The following is a 25,969-nucleotide window of genomic DNA, read 5'->3' as shown; positions in this document are numbered from 1 at the left end:
TCCGAATCCTTGCAACAAACACACAAATGCAATACAAATATACAATGGGCAAATGCGTACATACAAAATGAGAAAGAGGGAGGATGACTTTTTAAAATTTTAAGTGAATAATATTTTTACCCCTTCACATTAATTGCTGGGTACATGAAGCAATTTGTTACACACATATCATAATATAAACTCCAAAAAAAGAGAAGTAAAGCACAAACAGAGCCTAATTTGTTTTTTGACCGATAAAAAAAAAAGACAGCCAAAGTTTGTATGTTTTAACAGGAATTTAATTTTTGCATCCATATACAAATAAGATATCATCTAATCATATATTATAATTTATTAATTTTTATAGTAATTATTTTAAAACTTAAATTTAGCATAATTTTTATTAGTTGGTGGCATAAAAATTTTGCACTAAAAATGCAGATTAATTAACATTGGCAAAAATTCATGCAGTTGGTATTTTTGACTAAAAAGATTAAAATTCTGGCATTAGTGAACTATTTTAAATAAAAAGATAATTTAAATTTTGATACAAGTAAGTTTTTTAAAATTCTACATTTTTAGAAATATTTAAATGATAATTTATAAAAAAAAGAATTATATTATTGAAAAACACTCTTGGATTTATCTAGACGCAATTTAGTGAACTATTTTTATTTGGTCATAAATGGTAACAATTTCTTTGGATAACAATGGAGTGGGATCTCAATAAAAGGACCCGCCAAAGTATTGTGGCGCGTACTGTACGAACCTGGCCTACGTCGATACGGCAGCGTTTTGAGGCGTTCTGTTCTTAAATTGTTACCGAGCTCATTTCCTTTTTTCGTCGTTCTTCTCCATTTGTCTGAGAAATTCGTGAAGGAACCTCACTCTGTTGCTGCATTCCCCCATGGCTTCTGGTTCAGGTACACGTCAATTTCACTCCGCACTTTCGCTTTCTTCTTCTTCTTCGACTTTTTATATAGATTTTGAATTTGAATTACTCTTCCCACACGAGATTAATTATTCTAATTTATCATTTTTGGTTTTGAGTATCCACTAATTGCATGAACTTTCTTGATTTTGTTTTGGGTTTTATAAGTTTTGACAAAATGAAAAAGAAATTAAAGATGGGCGATTCAGCTAAACATGCAATTGAGTTCATTTCGTGTTTTGGAAATTGGTTTTCTATGGACGAGTATTTATGCGTGTGTTTGTCCTTTCACAGATTTTGCGTTAGCGGTTTCTTCTGAACTCGAGTCAGTTTTGAGGCTGGAGACTGTTAACTACTTTGTTACGAGGAGGCCATGGCTTGGTATGTGTCATGCTGCTACAATGGTTACTTTGGCCTTATTCCAATTTTTGTATTGTAATGTTGAATCATTTGTTCTGTATGGCTGGGTGGTCAAATTCACTTGTCATTGCTGCTTTGCTTTTTGCTTCAGATCTTTATGGAGTTAACGTGAGACCTGTTGCGCCAGTTGGGAGTGCTAGTAGGAGGCCTTATGTGGATCCTGCACTTATACATCGTTCCTTACCTGATGAGCTGCTTTTTGAGGTGTTTCATTTCATCAAGTTATAAAAAATTTTCATTGACTTAATGGCTATTTTTTATGGTGGAAGTATATTGTGTCTTGTGTGGGAGTGACAATGGGACTAGTTACTCTGTGCTGTATGGTATTACTTCAGATCAGTCATGTGTGGTCTAAGTATTTGATGTGGGACAGTTTGTTCATGTTTATGAAGTTAGTTTAGAACATGTCAACAAATGTTTTCTTGCTATGCTGAAACTTATCAGGATTTTTTTACATTATTGAAATCATCTCTCTCTCTCTGTCTCTCTCTCTCTCACACACACACAAGTAGCACTTTTGTGAAATAACATGATAATTGATTTTGCCTTGTCATTGGTCCTACAGTTTTGAGCTCGGGACCTTTTCTTAAAATAAGAACCAGAGTACCAATGACCTAAATCTTTGACTTGTTTGAAACCTCTATGAACCTCTCTTTAAGTCCTTTTCCTGATTTTTGAACAAATTAGATGCATGAAAACTCATGTGCTAAAAGGTTTATTATTGTATACAAGAACAAACTCTGAGAGATTTACTGAATATATTTTATAGGTTTTTGCTCGAATGACTCCATATGACTTGGGGAGGGCATCTTGTGTATGTCGAAAATGGAAGTACACAATTCGTAACCCTGTATTTTGGCGCAATGCATGCTTGAAGGCTTGGCAGGTAAACTCAATAAAAGGTTTTGAATATAGAATTTCTACTGCATATAAAATTACATTTCTGATTATGGAGTCTCTTCTATGAAGCTATCTGGAATTGTTGAAAACTATAAGATACTTCAATCAAAATATGATGGGTCTTGGCGGAAAATGTGGCTGTCACGACCAAGGCTACGGACTGATGGTAAGAGCAACCATATCTTATTGCATAACTTTATTTCTTGCTCCTGATATTGATTGGCTATGCTGGGTTGCTGCACGATGGTTGAATTTTTTTATTCTGATTTGAACAAATGCTGCATCGAAATGTATCATATTTAGATGTTGGATTCTCTTTCTCTTTATTAGAAATGGATTAAGTCTAACTCAACCCTAAAAGCTATCTTAAAGGGAAGGATTGCTCTAGCCTTACAAGGAATATTTTGGCCATATTTCTTTTTCCTAATCAATGTGAGACATCTTAACACGCTCCCTCCATGCCTAAGACAGTTGGAGCACAAAGTTTACAGGACCAGATATTTGTAAGTAGCCTAACATTAAGACTTGATAGATCGTAGATTATGTTTCTTTATTAGAAAAGGACTGGACCCCCAAAAGCTGGCTTAAGGGAGGATGATTGCTCAAACCTTATAAGGAGTATTCTGGCCATATTCCTAGCTAACGTGGACATATTAATACTCACAATGATTATCCTGCCCCCCCCCTCACTACAAAAGGTCAAAAAGAAAAGAAGAAAATAGGAAAATGAACTTTAAATTCATGCTAAAAGTAAATGCACATGATTTTCCAATTTTTTTTATGTTATGTTTTTATATAGGTCTCTTTGTCTTACAATGCTCCCACATCTCAGGTCTTTATGTGAGTAGAAATACCTACATTCGAGCTGGAGTTGCTGAGTGGAAAATCACTAATCCTGTACATGTGGTAGGCATCAATATCTACTTGTATTGCTAGGTGATAGACATTCTTTTTTTGCTTTTGTTAATCTTTGTTATCGTGTCATTAAGTGGCATGTGATTAACTCGTTTTTTTTTGTCAACTATTTTTCAATAGCATGTTTTAGGAATAAGATGCTTGTAGTAGTGTGCATAGTCATAAAATAGTGGAAGTTTCAGAAGGTATTTGCTTTATTTTCTGATTTCATTTTCAGTTCATACATCTTCATTAATAACTACAAAACTGTTACCATGTTTCCATTCTGTATTCTGTTTTTAAGTTCTTTCACTAAAACTTGAAGACAAGAAAGAAAAAGAATACAAGATGAGATTTTTGTCATTATAAATGAAAAATTATCAACTGAAAATAAAGACAGAAAACAAACCAAACAGCCCTCTTGTGTTCCTTAGTCCTTACTTAGAAATATAACTTCATCAGTTTATAATGTCAAGTGCTTTTTAAGTTACAAACACTTAGTGCTTGACACTATAAATTTGCATGTGAATTTATAAATCCTAAACAATAGTGGAGCCTAGCATTTTCATGTGATGAGCCTGTGAGATTTTAAATGCAATATACTTGAAATGAAAGTATAAGTCTATATAATCCTGCAATATGCTTTTTTAAGTCCATGTAGCCTCAAGAACTAGTTGGAGCTGCTAGCCCTTCTTTTTGTCCATTAAGTGTTAAGACTAGAAGAATGATATGCTTCTTGGTCATACAAATTCAATTAGAAAGTATATCACTTTCCTACTTTCAGATTCTATTGGTGGTTGAGATATGATAATTCCCAAAATGAAATCATATAGTTGTAACTTAGAATGTTTTTGTCAGAACCTCTTGAGAGTGAAAACCTGCATGTAGGGGTACACCAGGGGATTTGTGGGTATTATCTCTAGTGCTCCTTGGTACTATGTTCATATAGTATTATAGTATTTGAATAGGAGATTTCTCCTTATAAATCATTATAATTATTGGAGAAAACTGGTGAGTGTATTGTATTATCCTTGATATAGTGGAATGCTTTTGGAGTTTGTCTTGTCTTTTCAATTTCATCCTCAGCACTTGAGAGTTTTAATGTAAAATTTGATTCCCCTCCCTCTCTTGGTATGTGTTTTACATATTTATTTTATGTATGCAATGTTGGTTGTTTGATCTGGATATACAGAATGCTATTTGGATGCGTCTTTTTCACTTGTAAAATTTAATTTTGAAGGGGAAATCATTGTTTTGTGTTTTTTTTTATCTTCTTTCTGTTTTTTTTTTGGCAAGTGGTAACAAAACAGTGCATCTAGGAAGATTTCCTGAACCCATTTAAAATTGTATTGGGATGTGGGTTTTATATATATTTTCCTCGAATTTCAGTATATGAATAATGGTTGTAGCAGCAAGTCTTACGTAAATCTTTAGTCTGTCATGTATTCACATATTTATTTTTGTATATAAATTTTATCCATATTTTGCAGGTCTGCTATTTCCGATACTTGAGATTTTTTCCATCTGGGCGATTCCTTTACAAGGTTATAATTCAGTGCTGTCTGAATCCATTTAATATATATATATGCTTTCTTCTATCTGATTGTATGAGAAGTTATTTTTGTGTTATGTAGAATTCATCTCAGAAGGTCAAGGATGTGGCAAAGTGCATGAATTTCCGTTCATCTAAAGCAGACTGTGTTTTTGGTGGCCACTACACATTGTCAGATGACAAGGTTGTCTTATTTTTGTCAAATTATGTAGTTGAGTATCTGCATCTCCGCTTTAATCATTATTTGCAAATCTGAGTAGACATTCTCTTTCTGGCAAATGTATTGCATAATATTTATATTTCTTCATACGGATGTTGAGGCATTTGCAATTGATGCCATTACTGCAGGTTGAAGCTGCAGTGTTGTATCCAGGCATGCGACCTACTGTTTTGAGGATACGCTTAAGGTATTTAATGAGTTTGCTTGATTAACATGTCCTGTTGAAAAGTAAAGCTAACATCAAGAACCAGAAATTAAATCTTTACCATTTCATATCTTGTTAGGTTGGGATTTGATGTGCCATTATACTCTTACCATGTAAGAAAATAGATAAAATTATCTTCAACAGGTGGAGGATTGTTGAATTTAGAGAAATGTTTTCACTGTAATAAGTTAAAGATTGTTTTGACTTTTGATATTGTAGTTCACCAATATCCAATGGATACCTCAAAATAATTCCCTCCCCTCGCCCATGCCAAATAAAAAAAAAGAAGCTAGCAACAGTAGGGGTATATCCTTTTCAGCATGGATTATGGAATAAGAGGGCATCATTGTTTATGCTTGTGAAGGGAGTCAAAAAAAGGATGGAATAAGTTGTTTTTGGACAAGAATGACCTGAGCACTGCACAGATCTTTTCAGGAATAACTACCATTGTGTTGGTTAACATTCATGTATTATTTCTGAGGCTTTTTGTAATGCTTTGACATTTGTACTGAGTTTGAAGATAAGGATCTGTGTGATGCAGGAAAAGTAGTAATAAACTAACAATTAAAGAACAGTAGTTAATAATCAGTAGAGGTAGCTTAGAAGCGAAACAAATCAATTTTAGGTCAGAACCTTGAGAGATTCACATTAGTCTTGGCCCAATTTGGAAGCCAATAACTGATTGCAAATTACAACAGTTCCCAAAGACATTTGTATATGGGTTCTAATAGGCCCAACATCCTAACCATCCAACTCATCATCACTCATGTCTTAAGTAAATCTAACCCAGCTTCAATGACATATTACATGCTAATCGTGTGACATTTTATCTGACTTTAGTGAAATAAAGTTGACAATGAAAAATAGGATGCTTGAAAAGGGTCAACAGAGAATACGCAGTCAGACAAAATTAATTGCAATGTTGGCCGATGTTAATCCAAAGTTGGAGTTAGTTCAAACCTTGTTTTATCAAGGAATTCAGATTCCCTTCACAAAGCACATGAATTAGATTAAAATTCCAATCTTGTTGGAGAATTAGGAAAATGTCCCCCCTCCCCAATAATGTTACCATAGAGATGACAAAAAAGAACACTACCCCTACAAGATGAGATACAACACTTTCGAAGAGTCAGATTCAAGAATAATATAATGATACCGAGATATAATACACAAATACCGCAATTCAGTGACTACTAGCCTGAATATTAGTTGTTCAGTGACCATTGGCAACAACAAAAACGTTATCCCACTAGGTAAGGTTGGCTACATGGATTAAAAAGAAGCAAAAAAGAATGTTTCATCACTACAAATAAAACGAAATAGATAATGTAATTTAAAGTGAGTGGGGATCTACAAGAGTAAGTCATACCATCATTTAATAACTTTTTTATGGATGATGAATTTCATTAATCCAATCATTGGATTAAAAGTTCCTATTAAGTATATTAAGCCTACAAAACTCCATAAAATATAAAAGCTAGCTTATAATTCATCTTACTAATTTATTTTAGCATATAATTTATTTTTAAAATATAAATGTTAACTATGAGATACTTACTCATGAATGTCCAATTTATCTAAAAATTTGGTATGACTAGTCATCAAAATATCACATGATTTAGTAATTAGATTTGTTAATTTTGTATTCTAGAAAAGGTTATAAAATGGTATCAGTGCCTAATACTTCAATATGTGAATTCCTTCCCATGTAAGATTATTAAAAGTGTTACATCACTTTGAAATGTGCACTAGGCTCTTAAAAGTGGTGGAAGATCATGAATATGAACAGTTCTTGAGTGAATAGTTGAAAATAAAAACAGAAGAGTTATGTATCTTTTGAAATTAGCTTGCATTTAGTGAAAGAGAGGAGAAATTATGCAATTTGTTGGATTTTGCATCCTTTTATAACTTTCTTCTCATTGTTTTGAAACTAATCTTTACTGCCAGTAAGAATTGAACTTTCCTTTTGCACTATGCTTATGTTGATTTACGTGTGTTATAGGATAAGGGGAACAACATCAGGAGCTAACAATAGGATGGATTTGATCTCACTTGTCACTAGTGGTGTAAACAGTAGTGAGGCAAGTGCACCTGAGGAGGACATTCTGGGAGTTGTTGAAGGATGGCAAGATGATGAAACACACAACCCAGATGTACCAGCTGTCTCACATAAGAGGGGCATGACTCCCTTTGTCTTTGTTCCATTTGAAGAGGTACAATTTTTCTCTCATTAGCCTTCAGGTTTCAGCAACTAAATTGAGCAATGAACTTTTTAATCAGCCTCTGGCTTCAATAATGATTACATCTTGGTTTTTGTTTTTGTCTGATATTGTCTAAAACGTTGTATAGTAAAAAAATTCCCAAAATTCTAGGTTAGGTTATGCTATATTTTCAATAAAGGTATAAAGGTCATATTGGGCGAGTTTGTTTAAACTTAAAAAAGTAACTTTAAAATAAGCGCTTTTTTTTTTAAAATGATTTGCTTCTTAAAATAAACAGAAAACTTTTATTTTAAGCAAAAACAGCTTAGACAAACACATTAAAAAACAGGAAGCTGCTTATTTTATTAAAATAAGTGTTTATTTCAATAAATAAAGTTTAAACAAACTGACCCATTATAAAGTCTATTAACTCTTGTTTTAGTCAATTTTGTATGTTGTGTTCGTAGAAATTACTATAATTGAAGTTACGTTTCCCAACCTGTTTAAAAAAATCAAAATGTTGCAAGAGCATCCATTAGTTACTGGCATATATGTAGGTGATTGGATGACATATTAATATTAGTCATTCTTGTTTCTCAATTCTTTAAATTACTTTTGTCTCTTGTTTATCGAGGAGCATGTTGACACTTCTAACACAAGTGATAATACCACAGGAAAGGCTAACAATTATTTATTTAAAAGAAGAGATTCTTTGTTTTAATATTTCCCGTTGTTGCTCTAATCACACCTCTTTCTGAAATCTGAATACTCCTTAAACATTTGACCTTTTGTACAGGTGGAAACGTCTGTTTTGAATCTTCCGGTGGAGAAAATGGATTATTTTGTACCTGGTTGAATTATCATGATGCCTCAGAATAGAACTGGTCCTTTTGTAAATAATCCATAACTTAAGGTCATAGAATTTGTAAATTTATTATTTGTATGTTTATGTGTAACTATGGCCTGATGAGATTGATTTGGTTCGAGTTGCGGAATTACCCTTTATCCTGCTTTATGCACCAGATAACGGGAATAATTGTAATTTTTTTGCAAGTCATGGATTCGTTTGTTGAGGATATGAAGTAATAAAACTAAAAAAGAATTGTGTAAGATGTGTTTAACGTGTTTATAGAGGAATTGGGTGATAAATTAGAAATGTGATGTCTCCTCAATGCTGTTTGTCTAGGTTTGGGGAGACTTGCTGCCAATCAAAACATCTTGGATAGAAAACCATACTATGGGTACACGTAGCGCAAATGAAATACATGCGACAGTGAGACTGAAGAAGCTGAACATTCGTATCATATGACAACAATTATGAAGCTGAATACAATAATACACTACACATAACGATAACAGCCTAAAGGAATAAAGGGAGCTAAAGATAACATTGAGAGACAGATAAACTTAAAATGCTTGCCCTGATTATTTGCATCTATCTTCTGCTGGATTGTAGATCGAGTCAACAAAACCCATAGGAAATCAAAGTTCATTTCTGAGCTAAATTTCTCATACAGATATGAAGCTACCTATCTCCTCAAGGTATTTTACATTCAAATGCAAATCATTCAAAAGGGGACTGAATGTAAGTCTTCACATGCATTTGATGAGACAAAAATGGAAACATGGTCTTCTATGACTCTATTAGATAATAAACAAAAAAAAGTGCTTATTTTAATAAAAATTGTTAAATAAACTCCATTGTTGTAAAGTTTAATCTACAAAGTTATTTGGATAAATTCTTAACCAGAAAATGTTTAAATAATTTATTAAAGCTAATATAATAGGGGAATATGATAATTCATCAATAATTTTTTGTTTATATACTATAAAATTCAGTTTATCAAAGAAGAGCTAAGTTCTCATGGCTCCAACCTTTTTAGTTTTTTTACAATGGAAAGGTGAAACAAGCCGTTGAGTTCCGACTGACGCAGACCAAGAATGGTAATGTAAAAGCTATCAAGAGTCACAAATATTCCTCAAATAGAAATAATGCCTTTAAATATTATTGAAATTAAATTAACCCTCGAATGATTGGTGCATTCGGCATATTTGCCTTTTCAAAAGGCAGCGCTATCTACTTTAGTCTTCACTTTTAATAAAGAAAAAAAAAAGGAGAGAAAGAAAGATGCTTTAATGCTAAACGCCATTAACCTTGCTTACAAAGTATCCACAAATTTTCTTTCGATATATCACGGTTGTTATACTTTAAATTAAATTTATTGAATGAAAAAATAAATACTTCAAAAATAATTTATATTCAAATAATATTTTTACATATAAAATATATCAAAATTAAATAAATTAAGTGTTTCATACTTTTTTAGGTCCTGCCAACTAGTATCTTTAATTAAAATAGTAAATAAGAAATTTAAAATAAAAAGTTTTTATTATAGTATAATGGAAATTTTTTATTTAAAATTTATTAAACTATTGATAAGTGTATAGTTATAAAAATTAGTTCAGATTGATGGATCGAATCAGTTCAATTAAGAGATGATGATGTCACAAATTCAAACTTGTTATCCAATTGATTGTACATTAGATCTAAAACAACATGACCGAATTCATCAAATTATGTTTGGATTGCTAGCTAAAATCCTATAAAAATGGGAAATAGTAACCAACCAAGTTGATACTATATTATATGAATAATAGTAATAATACTACATGTTTATACTATAATAATATATATTATATTATAATTTGTTAAAATTTGAATTATGTTAGTTATATTATTTTTAATTTTTTAAAATATATATCTATCAGATCAAGCTAAATTAATTAATCAATTTCATCACTGATCTACTGTTTCCATTATATGGATGATCGGATCGATTTTTATAACATTATTTAAGCGTCTCCTTACTTTTTTTTTTCCCTATCGGAAGATATAATGAGTGAGTAGATGTTACAGGAGAATTTATAATTGCTCTTCTTCTTATATACTATGGTATATGACATAAGTTTGGAAGTCAAAATGGTTTAGACACAGTCCAACGTTGTAGGTTTGGTGTTTGTCATGTCATAAGACGAAGAAAGGCATGGGTGATAGGGTGGAGACGCTTGCCAGATTAGCCCAGTGGAAAATCGACAACTTTGGACCTTGTTCCTACAAAAAATCTGACCCCTTCAAGCTCGGAATCTGGAACTGGTGCGTACTATGTGTTTGTGTTTGTGTATTTGAAATGAATGATCTTCACTTTGAACCTGATCAGGTACTTTTCAACAGTGAGGAATAAGTACCTCTACATACATCTTTTTCCTGAACCTTCGCAGGTTTTGAAGGATAATCCACCCTTTTTTCGATTCGTTCTTCGAGTCTCCGCAGCTTCATATTTCCCCTGGTAGGTACCTACGTATACCGTGCATCAACCTTCTTCTTCTTTCTTATTCAATTGTCTCTTATCAAGCCTTACATCTAATATTATGTTTTCTTTATGTAGCTGATATGTTTGTTATGTTCATTTTATTTGTAAAAACATGGGAGAAAGGAATTGAGTTTTTTTTTATGCACAGTGGTAAATTTCTATTCCTTTTAAAAAAATTCAAATTATGTGATTTGCCTGTGGGTTAGTGGTTTGGTCATTGGTGAAGATTGGCTATTGCATGCAATTAGGGAAATCACTTTCGTTCACTGCTGTCTGCTGTGTGATTGCTATTGGGGAATGCATCCCAAAAGAGACGGGCGAGTGACAATTAGTGGTAAATGGGGATTGCTTTTACGAAACATAAATTGCATTTATTTGGCAAATTATGATTTTGCCATCGCCCATCAGGGCCAGATTAGTTTAGTAAGGAAGACTAATTATGGTTTTGCCATCAATGCCAAGACCATTGACTTGGGCCTTCAAAATTATGGTTATCAATTATCATAAGTTGCAGGATCTACAGAATATAGTTATTCATTGATTTTACAAATTTGAGAAGTTTCAACCTAACTGTGCATTTTTTTCACACATTTAACACATCTACAGAAAAATTTATGCCATTCCTGCCCTGCTCTTTAATTCGAGTCAACCCATGTTTCCGAATCTGTTTATTTGATCAATAAGGCCTTTTTTTTTTTCATTTATACCTGAAGTTCGGAGCCTGATGACAGGCTTCCTTGTCTTCATCTCTTTATTTGCCAAGAAGAAATAGGGATCATTGCATATTGCAACTCAAATTGGCAAATAAGAAGTTTGAAATTGCAATTACCTATTGGCTATAGCAGTTTCAAGATTATATAGTGGAATACTGACCCAGCTAGTAACTTCATTTCCTTTTGCTTGCAATGCTGCAGTTCAAGAAAAACTGCTTAGGACACATGATGACTTTGTCTGGCCTGTGGATACGACTTTTGTTGGTCGCCTCATCATTGATGTTGAGTTTCTAGACCTGAAGATATGCCCTCCGAATGTGAGTTCCTATACCTGATTTTATTTTATTATTATATGATATTGATGTGCTAAATGGTTATATATTTTCTCGAGAAATATACTAGTTTCCCTCTAAATATATAACTGTTTATCGACACACTTTTCAACCCATTCTTTTAAGCACACTTTTTATTAAGATCACTTTTTGTGTAATTTTTAATATATTTTAATTAATAATAGAGGGTGTACTAAAAGAAATGTATTAGAAAGTGTGTTGTTAGTACTTTTCTGTAAGTATAACCTATGGTGATTATTATGGCAGATGACCTTCTGAATACCAACCCATGAAGTTGGTTTGAGTTACTTTCTTAGTATATTGCATTATCCATAAACTGAATTATCCGTAAACTTCTGAACTAGTTTCAGATTGTTGCTGCTTAACCTATGATCTTTTTCTTTTGAACTCAGGGTGGAGAAACTAGTTCTGTATGGCCTTCTGATGGAAATTCTCAATCCATTGCATTTCAAAATAGCACTCTTCGTTGCCTCTCTCGTATGCTTGATGAGGCTATACACGCTGACTTAACCATCATGACTGCTGATGGCAGCACATTGAGAGCTCATAAGGCAGTTCTCTCAGCTAGTTCTCCAGTGTTCCAGAGCATGTATCATCTCAACCTGAAGGAAAAATAGTCCTCCACAATTCATATAGAAGACATGTCACTTGAGTCCTGCACGGCTCTTCTAAGTTACTTGTATGGAACAATCAAGCAAGAAGATTTCTGGAAACACCGGCTTGCATTGCTTGGAGCTGCAAATAAATGACATTGGAAGTCTCAAAGACATCTGTGAGGAAAGCCTTCTGGAAGATCTCAGCACAAGAAATGTTCTTGAGAAGCTAAATGAGGCTTGGCTTTATCAATTGCATAAGTTAAAGAAAGGATGTTTGGTGTTCTTATTTCAATTTGGTAAGATACATGATATTAAAGATGAAATAAATAATTTTTTCCTGCATGCAGATACCCCATACCTTCGCATAGCGAAGAGCCTCCGGGCAATGGGGTACGAAGTTTTATGCAGATAAGGAGCTAATGCTGGAGATGTTTCAGGAGGTGCCTTCAATTTCAAACCCGGTATAGGTTAACTCATGGATCCTGTAAATGATATATCGATGTGTATAATCAAGTTTGTTACTTTTTTATTGTACAGTGTAACTTTTCGTAATACTTAACTGTCCTCTGCCTAAAGGCCTGGAGGTTAAGGGTAAATGAAAGTGTATTTGAGTGATCATTTACAAGGTATATTATTTAGTACTTATGAATTAGGGTGAGTATTTACAGTCTTAATTTTGGAGGATATTAGTTTATTAAATATATTTGGTTAAAATTAAGATCATGGAAACATTCGAAAAATATTTATTATTATAAATAAACATTACAAGTTTTTTTTTTTGACAAAATTTAAATATTCTTCTTATTATATCAACTTACAAACTTGAATCTCTCACTTAAGATTTATAAGAAGTGACAAACACTTAGTCATAAAAGATTTTTTCATATTTTTTAGAATCATATCTCTTGTAGGTGGGTACATTACTAGACCCTCCCTTATAACAACAAAAAATAATATATATATTTTTAGTTTTTATTTATAATTTTTTTAACACTCATATTGTTCCTTACAGTTTTATGACTTTCTCATTTTTTTTGAAAGACTTCTCTCTCCTTTCTATTTTCTATAAATCAATTTCTATAAATTGTTTTATAAAATAACTTTTAAAACAAAAGTAAAAACACAATCAAATTAAAGAACCCATCAAACAAGATACTAACATTAAAGAAACCTTCCTTTCATTTGTTCTCTTTTTCATTTTTCTCAAATCAAACGCAATGTGCTGATGTGCATAGAGTAGCTTCCTCGGTGTAGAAAACCAATGAAAATGGAATATTACAACTGGGTTTTTGGTATCGTAGTTCAGAAAAACACTACAACAGAGATTTTGGTTTTTAATGCAAGGCAACAGAAAAAAAGTTGGCATTTTCGTAAAGCAAGAGAGAACCTAAGATATGAAATTCTTGTGGGGATCAAATATATATGCAGTGCTCGCAATCGCTATTTTGTCACGTGACGGTTTTCACCATTTGCCACTATCTTCTTCCTTGCGCTTCATGCGAATCTACGTATAGCTTTTAACGTTGCAATATCTTTTTGATCCTTTCATCTGTTGAATATTATTATTGTCGTTGCTGCTGCATAGAATAGGTGCAGTATTGGTCTGCATTTGGTGATCTAATTCATCATTCAATTAAACAATGCCTTCATTCTTCTTCTTTTTTTTATAATTAAAATCACCAAACTAAAATTCAACCAACAATTGAGATCGATCTCCTACGCAATATTATAGGACCTTGTTAAAAGATTGCTACTACTTAGTATGGATTGTTTTGTGTATAAAAATAATAATGAAAATGCGAGAGTTAATTAGAGACTTTATGACTACATGAGTGCATGGGTGAAAATATATAAAATGATTGGATAAGTAATTAGAAACATTTTCCATTTTAAAATCATCACATGGATATTAATATTTGCACGCTACTGCAATCCGTAGCTAACTCCTCAAAAACTATCTTTCAAACTATTTGTGCAGCGGATAATACATTTGTCCCATCATAACTTTTTAGTTGAGTGAGATAATAATACTTTGAAATTTATTAGAGTTTAAAAAAATATACTCATTAAAATTGTTATAAAAGCAAACGAGCTTATGATTCAAAACAACTAATTTTAAGGTTCGATTATCAAGTCTACTACCACTAGTGTACAAAGAACAGTTATTATGACAACTCATTCTCATTTCTTCCCTCAGCATGACATAATGCAATCTGTTATTCCCTTGCTATTTAAAATAAGAAAAAAAAGGTTAACAAAAATCTGTTAATAATTGATTATTAATTATTGCATTTTTTTTATACAAAAGTCCTACTTTATTCCCTTACTATATATATTCTTGTTTCAAAATCCCATTCTTTCACCAAATAACTTTTATGTATCAGGATTCATATTAATTAATTTAGTCTTCCATAATAGTATGAATTTGAAATTAAATTTTTATCTTGAAAGAATTAAACCGAGGAAGATTTTATTTACCGAGAAATTAGATTACAGAAATTAATAAATGAAAGAGTAAATTAAGATAAAGTAAAAAAAAAAACTAAAGTAAAATAGCATTTTTCCTGTTTTTTAATCATTTCTTTCTAGCGAGAAATATTGTTAAAGCATTCTCTTAATTTTTATGGAACCAAAAACAGCAGTGCATTCAAATAATGAAGTAGTACTGAAGATTATATATTCTTTATTTTTGTTATCTTGTTCAATTTTATTTTTATCCATACATAACAACTCTTATCACACATTGCTTTTTCTGACGCAATTAATAGAAAATATAAAAATGGTGTACTGAAAATAAAGTTACTTATCCAGAATAACTAACAACTTTTTCTGCCTCTTTCGGTTACTAAAGAAGACAAGCTACAACAATCATTTTTTTTTTCATAAATGCATTATCATTGATCACCTTCTTTTCTGTTAACAGGAAAGATCTCTGCGAAAACCAAATTCTAACAATAAAAAATTGCATTTTATTTTAAGAATATTTAATTTTTAAGTTGCATATGAAAAACGATTTAAAAAATGAAGATACCTATACATATCTCAACTTTTTAAACGTTGAAATAATAAAACTATGAAAATTAACCATTTGTTTGCTACTTTCTTTTTTCAAGATAACCATGTCCTATTATTTAAAAATACGAGAAAATCTTACTCAATGTTGTAGATATCAATTAATTATTTCATAATGAAATGGATTTAAAAAGAATCCTCAAATTGGTTAATTTCTTATACGTGAAACCTTGTCTTGTGGGCCCGTGGGGTAAATATATATATATATATATAATTAAATAGTTATTTTAATTCCCTATACTAATGTATATGAATCACTTCTTGTAGCGAGTCACTCAGGGAGAACCTAGTGAATATAAATACAGAGATCACTATTACAATTTCCATTTCCAAGGACATAACATATACACAGAGAGTGTGAAAGGAAGCATACTAGGGAAACGCATCCGCTTCCAAGTTACAAACTTCAGGGAGGCTTTATATATATATAGAAAGTGACAACTATATATATATATATATATTGGAGGTGAAATGGTGAAGGTGTGGTGGTGTTTTTCCTTTGCTTTCATTTTAATTAGGGTGTTTATTGGTGCCGTCTATGGTGACAATGTCACCTACGACGGAAGATCCTTAATCATTGATGGCCAACATAAAATCCTTTTCTCCGGTTCAATTCATTATCCTCGTAGCACTCCTCAGGTACCCTCACTTTTTGTTCTTTTCTTTTCTTGATCTTAATTTATGTCTTTGCCATGAGTTCACGCTTATATGTTAATTATGATTTTCCTTTTTTGGCTACTATAGTTCACATGGTATGTTTTTATGTGGTATATGTTTCTGGGGTTGAGGACAAAAAGATGAAAAATGTTAGAAACATATAAGCAGGAGAGAGATAGTGACGAGGGAGTCATTTGGTTTTCGTTGTCTTTGTTAGGTAAGAAATATCAAACAGTACTGCTCCATTATTCGGAATACTACTCTTGCAGCAGCTATGGTTGGTTCACGTTGTTTTTGTTTTACGCTTTTTTACCTTCGTTATAGAATGTTAAATAATTTGATGGGTGGAAAGAGAAAAGAGGAGTAAAAAGTTATTAATGGGTGTACAAAATTAACAAAAATTGTTATTTGACACCCCAACAACTTGTTCAACGACACCCCTGTTAGAGAGAAAAATAAAATAAAATATAGATACGTTATATATAATATGATAGAAAGAAAATAGAGGAAAATTGTGGATATTAATTACGTGTATAAATGGTTGAGTGTGCAAATACATTTCTTCAAAAATTAATGTAAAAGAATCAAGATTGGCATGATCTGGAAGACAAGCTGTTTCTTCTCAGTGTTATTATTATAAATAATACAAGCAACTTGCACGGTCTTCTAATTCTATTTTATGAACTATGAACATGAAGTCTTCGTGCTTTATTTAACTTGGTAATCATTTTTTATACTTCAATGGCATCTGTGTAGCAGTGTAGGTTTCAGTTCACATGGGGATTAATTAGGGAGACCCTTGACTCCTTTAGAGATAGATCGTTCTCACTATAGTTTGTTCTTTTTAATTATATATAGTTTGACTATTATGTGTGTTGGGACTTACACTATTTTTTTAAGGAACTCCGATCTTTCACTCCATTTTTCTTCATCCATCTTGAGGTTTGACTCATCTCCTTTAGTTTTTCAATCAAGGATCGGATCTCATTGTAGTCAAGCCGATAGGATTGGGCTTTTTTCCACACTGAATCTAATTAAGTAGTCCTCTACACTCATTGGAGTCTTATATTTTTTGTAGTGGACTTACACTCGGGGCAAAACTCTCTTATTAGAGGGGCTAAATATTTTTTTTTTATCTGAAAAAAGATATCATTAAAAGGAAATGGCACAAGAAATACCACTCCAAAATACATGAAAAATACAAGCATGAATAAATATCCCAAACCTATATTGTTACATGATATTTAGATGATTCTCCCCACCTAAATATACTATAACCAGAAAGTAGGAATCCCACGATTACCCCATCAAAAAATATACTGCTGCAGTGTAGGCTTGGTAATTGATTGAAATATAAGTAAATTTTAGCTAATACAATAATCATATTTAATTTCATTATTTCAAAAATATTCTTAAGTTTAAATTTGAGCATTATCTCCAATAAATATGATTAGGAATAGTAAAGAAATATAAATCTTTTTTTGTATGAAATAAAAAAAATGAACTGACTGAAATTCTTAATTAGTCTAAAATTAGATATTTTTAGTTATGTTTGAGTATGAAAGTGATAAGAGAGAACATGACATGAAAGAGTTAATGTAATTACCTGTAAAATATCATGTTCAAATAAAAATTAGGAACCTTAGTTTGCTCTAGTTACAATCTATATTAGAACTATTACATGGGATGTTTGATGATGATAAAGACATATTTTTTTATCAGTCAATGTTAATTTTTTTTGTTAAGATGTTAATGAGAAATTCAAACTCATAACTTTTTTTCCTTTCAACCCTTAAACCCTTCCTTAGAACCCCTCACTGGCTGCAACTCATATATTATTGTCAAAGGTTAACTTTTAGAAGATCACAAGTATGCACCCATAATGTTGAAAGGGAAACTAAGACGAGATATGATAGTTTGGCATAGTGCCCACCTGTTAGAGATAATGACAATATTAAAATAATTCACATATTTATTATGCTTAATGGATCATATAAGAGGTTCAAAACTTAGGTAAGCCACGTTACAAGGACTCAAGTTAGAGATGTATTTTTTTTTTAAAAATCATTTGTGTCCTCGATAAACAATTTATTGAATTTAAGTTTTTAAAATGATTGGTTCATAGCATAATGTTAGAAATTTTATGATCAAATAATTAGAGTTAGATCATTATTAATTGTCTCCTTATCTTTTGGGAAAAAAAGTTGAATTTAAGTTTAAGATAAGTGATTTTGTGTATTATCCGTGTTTTAAACTAAAAGAACTCTTGTGTAGAAGAGCATATTATATAGAGATACAGCATAATTAAAAAAAATTGCATCCTTAATTTTTTTTCCTTTGTTAATTCGTGACACCTAGTTTGTAGCAAACTTGTATGGTAGTTTAGGATGGTGCCTACTGCCTACCTGTTAGAGAGATAGTGATATATAACTTTTAAAATAAAATATTAAAATAATTCACATATTTATTATGCTTAATGGATCGGAGGAGGTTCAAAATTTAGGTAGACCACGTTACAAGGACCTGTGTTAGAGACGTATTTTTTTTAAAAAAATATTTGTGTCCTGGATAGACAATTTAAGTTTTTAAAATTATTGGTTCATAGCATAATGTTAGAACTTTTATGATAAAACAGTCTAGAGCTTTAGACCATTATTAATTGTCTCATTATTTTTAGGGAAAAAAGTTGAAATTAAGTTCAAGATAAGTGATTTTGTGTATTATCCGTGCTTTAAACTGAAATAACTCTTATGTGGAAAAGCATATCATATAGAGATATAATTTAAAAAAATAGCATGCTTAAATTTTTTAGTTTGTTGATTCATGACACCTAATTTGTAGCAAACTTGTATGTATATTCTCAAATTCTCTTATTGGGTCCAATACTAATGCCAACTAAATTATTATTATAAAAATGAGAACACTATATCTAAAGTCTCTTTATAAATTACATTTTATTGCAGGTTAAATGTCATTTTTACTTTTTTTTCCCTTATGATTTAAAAGTCATATTTTGATCCTTCCAAAGTTCCTTCAGTTTAACGTTAACACAGTTAGTGTCTTAAATTTTAAAATAATTAATTTTAATATAATAATAGTTAAAAATCATCATTATATGTAAATTAATTCATAGATAGTAATAATTTTTAGTGGTCATAATCTTTTTATTAAATTTTTAAAAAATGTTTATCATATTATATGTTAACACTAAAAAAAGATTAAATATCACTTTTTATGAATATGTTTACAAAAAAAAACACATGATTTATGAATACCTATATATTGTTTACTACAAATATATAGTAAAATAAGTATTCATAAAATCACATAACTACCTTTTTTTGGTCGACCATAATTAGCTTATAATGTTGTTCTGACATACTCATTAGTTTTCACGTGAAAAAAATAAAATAAATCTTCATTAATTAAGCCATTCGTTCATGTATACTTTTTTTTTGACAACTCGTCCATGTATACTTCGTAATCAATTTTATGGGTTAGCTTTATTTATTGGCATTTCAGTACAAAACATTAGATAGTTAACAGCTCAACTACGAATCTATTAAGAATGATAAGAACATAAACGACATTAATTTTAACTTTTTCTTATGAATGGAGGAAAGTTGTCTACTTTCGACCATAAAAGAACAAAAAAAAAAAATACAGTATAGTAATATTAAGGTATAATGCAGAAGCTCACATAGTGATTTATTCAAATTTAAAATCGCCTAGATTCAAATAAAGCCAGGATTGTTTGTATAGAGCAGTTGTGTGTTTGAACTTTGAAGGGGGGGTAAGTAAGAGCAACCATGAAGAAAGAAACATCTCAAAATTGTTAAATGAAATTTGTTCTAAATTTGAACAGATGTGGCCTAATTTAATTGCCAAAGCTAAGGAAGGTGGATTAGATGTCATACAAACTTATGTGTTTTGGAACCTTCACGAACCTCAACAAGGCCAGGTGATCAAACTCAAACTAGTCTACATCAATCTTTAATTTGTCATTTGCCCTGTATTTTCTTTTTAAGTTCATTGTTTGCAAGCTGAACAATGTTGGTGATTTTTTTTTTTTTTTTTGGTTTGTAGTATGACTTTCGAGGAATGCGTAATATAGTGAGATTCATTAAGGAAATTCAAGCACAAGGTTTATATGTAACCCTCCGAATTGGACCATACATTGAGAGTGAATGTACATATGGGTAAGTCCACCTTCCAGCTATTACTACTTATGCTAACAAATTTTCCAACACAAAGGAATTGGTATCAAGCTATGAATTAAAACATATTTTGTTTTCATTGAGGTTACTTTTGGAGACTTCGATGATACTAAATAATATGATAATGGTTACGTAATAGAAGAAACTGACTCGCGGTTTTGTTGGTGCAGGGGTCTACCGTTATGGTTACATGATATTCCGGGTATCGTATTCAGATCTGACAATGAGCAATTCAAGGTATCAAATCTAGTTTTTGTGACCCTTCTATAGTTCTAGCTCTGTTATTTGAAATACATAAGCGTGGTAGTTACTCTGTCTCTTGTTGCTTTATCCAACTTGCTCTAAAAATTATTAAGTATCTGGGCCATGTCTCCTTATAACTTAACACAATTTACTCTCAGCTATACTTTTCAGTCAAATTAGTTATTAACAGACAATTCATTAATGACAGTTCCACATGCAAAGGTTCACTGCGAAAATAGTCAACTTAATGAAATCAGCCAATCTTTTTGCTTCACAAGGAGGGCCTATCATACTATCTCAGGTTTAAACTTGAAAGCAACAACAAAGACTTGTCAATTATATATCAATCCGAGCTTTTTTTCTTTTAGGGCATGTTTGGATTGCCGGTAGCGGCAGTCCAACTTACGTTTTCAAAAGTATCAACTTTGATACTTCTGCGATGAAACAACATGGGATTTCGTGTGGCTGCAAATACAAACATGCACTAAATAGTTTATGGTCAATGTAGATTGAGAACGAGTATGGGAACGTTGAAGGGGCATTTCACGAGAAAGGACTGTCCTATATTCGTTGGGCTGCCCAAATGGCCGTGGGGCTCCAAACTGGTGTGCCTTGGGTAATGTGCAAGCAAGATAATGCTCCTGATCCGGTGGTTAGTCTCTAAGAATTATTTTACTTTCTATGGATTTAAATTTATTATATTATAACATCTCTAAAAAGGAATTCATGTAATCTGCAGATCAACACATGCAATGGCATGCAGTGTGGAAAAACTTTCAAGGGCCCTAACTCGCCTAACAAGCCTTCACTATGGACAGAGAATTGGACAAGTTTGTACGTTCCTATGAAATTCTGCATCACAATTTACTTATTTACAAACCATTTTTTTTCTTAAAAGGGGCAAACTTTAGTTATCAAAGCATTTCAAAAGACTAATGCCATTCATTTCACGTGAAAATTTGTAGTTACCAAGTCTTTGGTGAAGTACCATACATAAGATCAGCTGAAGACATTGCATACAATGTTGCCTTGTTCATTGCAAAAAGAGGAAGCTATGTCAATTACTACATGGTATCATCACTGCCCACCACCTTGCTGTAACCGTTTCTCTTTTCTTTCCCTTCTCTTTATCCCCAGCATTTAAGACATTATTTTGTCTTTAAAGTATCATGATGGATTTGTCGCAGTACCATGGAGGAACCAATTTCGACAGAATAGCCTCTGCTTTCGTAGTAACGGCATATTATGACGAAGCTCCACTTGATGAATATGGTATGTTTCTTTCCTTTCTCCGTGTTAGTAAAATTGTAGAGATATCGAATCACTACGTGATTGACTATGCTAAGGTAAGCAGGTTTGGTTAGGGAACCAAAATGGGGACATCTTAAGGAGCTTCATGAAGCAATCAAGTCATGTTCAAATTCTCTACTTTATGGAACTCAAACTAGCTTCAGCTTGGGCACACAACAAAACGTAAGAAAACTAAACAGAACGCCTGGTTATTTTCCTCAATTATTATCTTCTTTTTAGCTAGCATAAAAAAGGGAATCGAGCACGAGGTGAATAACCGTACTAGTATTTGAGTCGCAAACTACAAATTTATAATCCAAAAGATGAATCTTCCAAACAAAATCCATCATTTTCCATCACTCTTTTTCAGGCTTATGTTTTCAGAAGAAGCTCAATAGAATGTGCTGCCTTCCTGGAAAATACTGAAGATCGGAGTGTCACAATCCAATTTCAAAATATTCCATATCAATTACCCCCCAATTCAATCAGTATTCTACCAGACTGCAAGAATGTAGCCTTCAACACTGCCAAGGTAAAAATCAAATGCTCAATACATACTGGGCAGTTTCTTTTTTTTTTGCTATCATTCTTTGATCATTATTCTTTGTATCAACGTTATACAGATATAATGATGCTAGTAAAAGGCAATTCATATTTTATGCACTTGTAGGTACGCGCACAAAATGCCAGAGCAATGAAATCGCAGTTACAGTTCAATTCAGCTGAAAAATGGAAAGTGTACAGAGAAGCCATCCCCAGCTTTGCTGATACTTCATTAAGAGCAAACACATTATTAGATCAAATCAGCACAGCAAAAGATACATCTGACTATTTGTGGTACACATTCAGGTAAAATAGCAATATACGTACTTAATGCCAGCTGCATTTAAAGATGTTTGCTATACCATAATTACTCTTTACTAAGATTCATGTTGACGTCTTGCTCATGCAGGCTTTATGACAACTCTGCCAATGCTCAATCCATTCTTAGTGCATACAGCCACGGACATGTTTTGCATGCCTTCGTCAATGGAAATTTAGTAGGCAAGCTCTAAACCTCAACCCTGAGGATCCCATGTTTTAGGATAGAAGGAAAACATCTTTTTTTTTTATAGAAGTAACTGTATCCATATGGTATTATGGTTACAGACTTGGTTATTACACAAATATCTCTTTATATTATAATGCACATTTTTTCTTTTATCTTTCAATGCATTAATACAAGTTGAGATGCTAACATTTGGGCTCTATACATGCTTCTAACTTTAGGTTCTAAACACGGAAGTCACAAAAATGTATCCTTTGTCATGGAGAACAAACTCAATCTTATAAGCGGGATGAACAATATTTCTTTCCTCAGTGCAACAGTTGGATTGCCGGTAATTGTATCAATTGTTGTGACTTTTTTTTTTATTCATCATCAACAAGTAAATGAAACAACTTAAAAAGAACATATTAAGATAATCTTCATGTTATTTATCAATTCCAAAGATGAAGTACCAGGTAATATGCCTGGTTATTTCATTTGAGATGCTTCTTCTACCAGGAATATTCAAGATCACGGTAAAGACTATAGTGAAGCATCCTTTACTATTGAACAAATATCTGCCTGGAATGCGCTTGCAGAATCAGATTCCGTTTGTTTAAAATCATACGAAATAAATATTAGGCAATATCATGGCCAAAGAAAGATAATTGATTACATGAAATGTATATTTATTTCTGCATGTAGAACTCGGGAGCATATCTAGAGGGCAGAGTTGCTGGCTTGCGTAGTCTGAAAGTTCAAGGCAGAGATTTCACTAATCAAGCATGGGGATATCAGGTGAAATGCTGACTTAGTAGACTGCAATGAGACCTCAATTATCAATCATGTCTCTTCTATCATAAATTATCTTGACATACTATTCTCAATGTAGTTCTCAGAATTTAGTTAACATACATTGCTTTTCCTACACTGTTTAAAATTTCTAGTCAATCTACGCCTATATATTAACATTAATTTATTATCAACTGCTTAAAATTTCAATTATAAGAAATGTGTCTTTAAAATTCCAATCATATTGCGTGCTGATGTTGAATTTTTGCATGAAGGTTGGGTTGCTAGGAGAAAAATTGCAAATCTACACAGCTAGTGGATCAAGTAAAGTTAAGTGGGAAAGTTTCCTAAGCTCTACTAAGCCACTCACATGGTATAAGGTATATTATCAATTATCATCATTTAAATTTGTTGTTCCATTTTTTCCTCAACCAAACATGGATATTGAGGCGAATCCAACTAAACATGTTGAAAGGCCTTTATGCTCGAGTTTGTCACTGCCCTTTATTATGGATTGAAATCACTTTCCATCACAATTCACAACTGCTCACCATTTATCTACAGTATTATTTTAACGGTGCACTAATATTTTACCTAAACTCATTGACAGACCACATTTGATGCACCAGTGGGTAACGATCCAGTAGTGCTTAACCTTGGTTCAATGGGAAAGGGATATACTTGGGTTAATGGTCAAGGTATCGGTCGATATTGGGTATCTTTCCACACACCACAGGGAACACCTTCACAGAAATGGTATGTTCCTATACCACACTTTTTTTTTTCAAACTCCTATTTCCCAAAATAGTTTGTGCAAAACACGCCAAGGGATGCTGATCTCAGAAACCCCTTTCCCCGAATTATTATAATACAAAATAGTTATGTATATATATATATATATATTTACTTCTCGCTTAGAAATTCAGATTTTACCTAATTATAGTCTCCTACCTGCATTTCAAGCATTTATTTACTTACAGTTGAACATTTGTATTCAGGTATCATATACCCCGATCCCTCCTAAAATCTACTGGGAACCTACTAGTTCTACTAGAAGAGGAAACTGGGAACCCACTAGGGATCACTCTAGACACAGTTTACATCACATCACAGTGAAAGATCACACATCATGAGTAAACAAGAATGCTCTATCTTCTTACGTGGATGCAGAGAGCTCAGATGTATAGCTAAAGGAGAAATACGTTAGCATGGCCCTGTATCTCATTCTCCCTCCCCTAGATACATATTTAGACATCTCCAAAATAAAAAGGGGATGTTTTAGAGACAAACAAACAGTCATTAGTTGTGTAGAATTTTCAATATCTTCATTGGTTGTCCTTGTCAACAAGAATCCATTCTCTTGGCAGATGATACTTGTCATCATTAAACTGCTAATACAAATTACACAATATAAACAAGAACAAACAAATAACTTCTAGGCGTTCTAAATGATCATTTCTTATGGTACAAAACCTTTTCAAACTAAAACAACAGACTTTTGTAAGTTCCTTGTGTTTGAATAATTAATTCTTTATTTTCTTCGTACCTTCAAATTCAGATTTACACTGCCAACGTACCTAATAATTATTAGTCTCCGACATGCACATGAAGAATTTTTTTACTTACAACAGAACATATTTATTCACGTATAACATACCCCAGTTCCTAAAACCTACTTGGGACCTTGTAATGATATATAGTATTTGATCATACAAGAAGAAGAAGAAGAAGAAGAAGCTTCATCCTACTAGGTGACGTTGCCTATATGGGTCACTCAACACCATTCAACACGGTTAAAAACTAAAGCTTCACGAATATTATTTAGCATGGAGTGCACGGGAGAAAGTCACTCGATTAGGATTTCAATTATGAAGGAGGAAAGACAGGATTTAACAGTAATATTTGAAGGAGTGTAAGTTATGAGGGGGAAAAGGGAAAAATAAGAAAAGAAAAGCAGCACAAAGTAATAGTATAAAAACAAAGCAAGTAGCAATCGAGAACTCAACAAATCACATTATATTTCAATACCAATCCTAGATGTTGGGGTTTTACATAAGACTCCTATAGTACATTTATCCAGGATTTCAATTATGAAAGTGGAAGCACCAGTGAGAACAGTACATTTCAAAGGAGCGTAAGTTATGAGCTAAAGGAAAAAAATTAACACGGTAATAGTATATACACACAAAGAAAGTTGCAATGAAGAACTCAGCAAATCATATTAGTTTTCAATACCAATGCCCGTGTGAATATTACCCTTCGCGAAGTACCTTTGAGCATATTAAAAAAAATAGGTTGCTACCATTTAATGTCATGCATGCAACAATTTATAGTAA

The 25,969-nt window shown here is 32.2% G+C and overlaps 2 protein-coding genes and 1 pseudogene across 5 annotated transcripts; all 3 read left to right on the top strand.

Annotated features, from left to right (window-relative positions):
- Positions 1-763: 763 nt before the first annotated feature.
- LOC114410400 (F-box protein 7-like) lies at positions 764-8,431 on the top strand. Of its 3 annotated transcripts, none has more exons than XM_028374336.1 (11): positions 764-902; positions 1,205-1,291; positions 1,422-1,534; positions 2,100-2,216; positions 2,300-2,396; positions 3,063-3,136; positions 4,615-4,668; positions 4,759-4,887; positions 5,025-5,083; positions 7,104-7,314; positions 8,099-8,431. In XM_028374336.1, exons 1-11 carry the CDS (start codon positions 887-889, stop codon positions 8,156-8,158), a joined length of 1,017 nt encoding a protein of 338 aa, XP_028230137.1. In that variant the 5' UTR covers positions 764-886; the 3' UTR covers positions 8,159-8,431. The 3 variants fall into 3 exon arrangements, with proteins under 3 accessions (XP_028230137.1, XP_028230138.1, XP_028230139.1); XM_028374337.1 differs by having other exon boundaries at positions 765-902; positions 4,759-4,863; XM_028374338.1 differs by having other exon boundaries at positions 771-902; positions 4,759-4,860.
- A 1,724-nt stretch (positions 8,432-10,155) lies between these two features.
- Positions 10,156-12,984, top strand: LOC114410399 (annotated as a pseudogene).
- A 2,697-nt stretch (positions 12,985-15,681) lies between these two features.
- Positions 15,682-24,981, top strand: LOC114410395 (beta-galactosidase 16-like). 2 transcript variants are annotated; one of them, XM_028374332.1, is made up of 18 exons: positions 15,682-16,046; positions 19,930-20,025; positions 20,151-20,263; positions 20,452-20,518; positions 20,733-20,825; positions 21,033-21,176; positions 21,264-21,358; positions 21,490-21,595; positions 21,712-21,796; positions 21,879-21,997; positions 22,185-22,346; positions 22,485-22,663; positions 22,767-22,858; positions 23,084-23,193; positions 23,547-23,639; positions 23,909-24,013; positions 24,244-24,389; positions 24,632-24,981. In XM_028374332.1, the coding sequence occupies exons 1-18, from the start codon at positions 15,879-15,881 to the stop codon at positions 24,747-24,749; spliced, it is 2,091 nt and encodes a 696-aa protein (XP_028230133.1). In that variant the 5' UTR covers positions 15,682-15,878; the 3' UTR covers positions 24,750-24,981. The 2 variants fall into 2 exon arrangements, with proteins under 2 accessions (XP_028230133.1, XP_028230134.1); XM_028374333.1 differs by lacking the exon at positions 20,733-20,825.
- Positions 24,982-25,969: the final 988 nt, after the last annotated feature.

This window comes from Glycine soja, chromosome 4, assembly GCF_004193775.1.
Source record: "Glycine soja cultivar W05 chromosome 4, ASM419377v2, whole genome shotgun sequence".
In the NCBI taxonomy this organism is placed as follows: domain Eukaryota; kingdom Viridiplantae; phylum Streptophyta; class Magnoliopsida; order Fabales; family Fabaceae; genus Glycine; species Glycine soja.
The sequence above is the reverse complement of the archived record's forward strand: the minus strand, read 5'-3'. Positions and strand labels throughout refer to the sequence as shown.

Excerpts from the sequence above, each read along its gene's own strand:
- LOC114410400 (XM_028374336.1), top strand. Across the intron at positions 1,292-1,421 it reads TACGAGGAGGCCATGGCTTG|ATCTTTATGGAGTTAACGTG; the intron begins GTATGTGTCATG and ends TTTTTGCTTCAG. Across the intron at positions 2,217-2,299 it reads CATGCTTGAAGGCTTGGCAG|CTATCTGGAATTGTTGAAAA; the intron begins GTAAACTCAATA and ends TCTTCTATGAAG.
- LOC114410395 (XM_028374332.1), top strand. The coding sequence starts at position 15,879 with ATGGTGAAGGTGTGGTGGTGTTTTTCCTTTGCTTTCATTTTAATTAGG. Across the intron at positions 21,359-21,489 it reads ACAGAGAATTGGACAAGTTT|TTACCAAGTCTTTGGTGAAG; the intron begins GTACGTTCCTAT and ends GAAAATTTGTAG. Across the intron at positions 22,347-22,484 it reads TAGCCTTCAACACTGCCAAG|GTACGCGCACAAAATGCCAG; the intron begins GTAAAAATCAAA and ends ATGCACTTGTAG.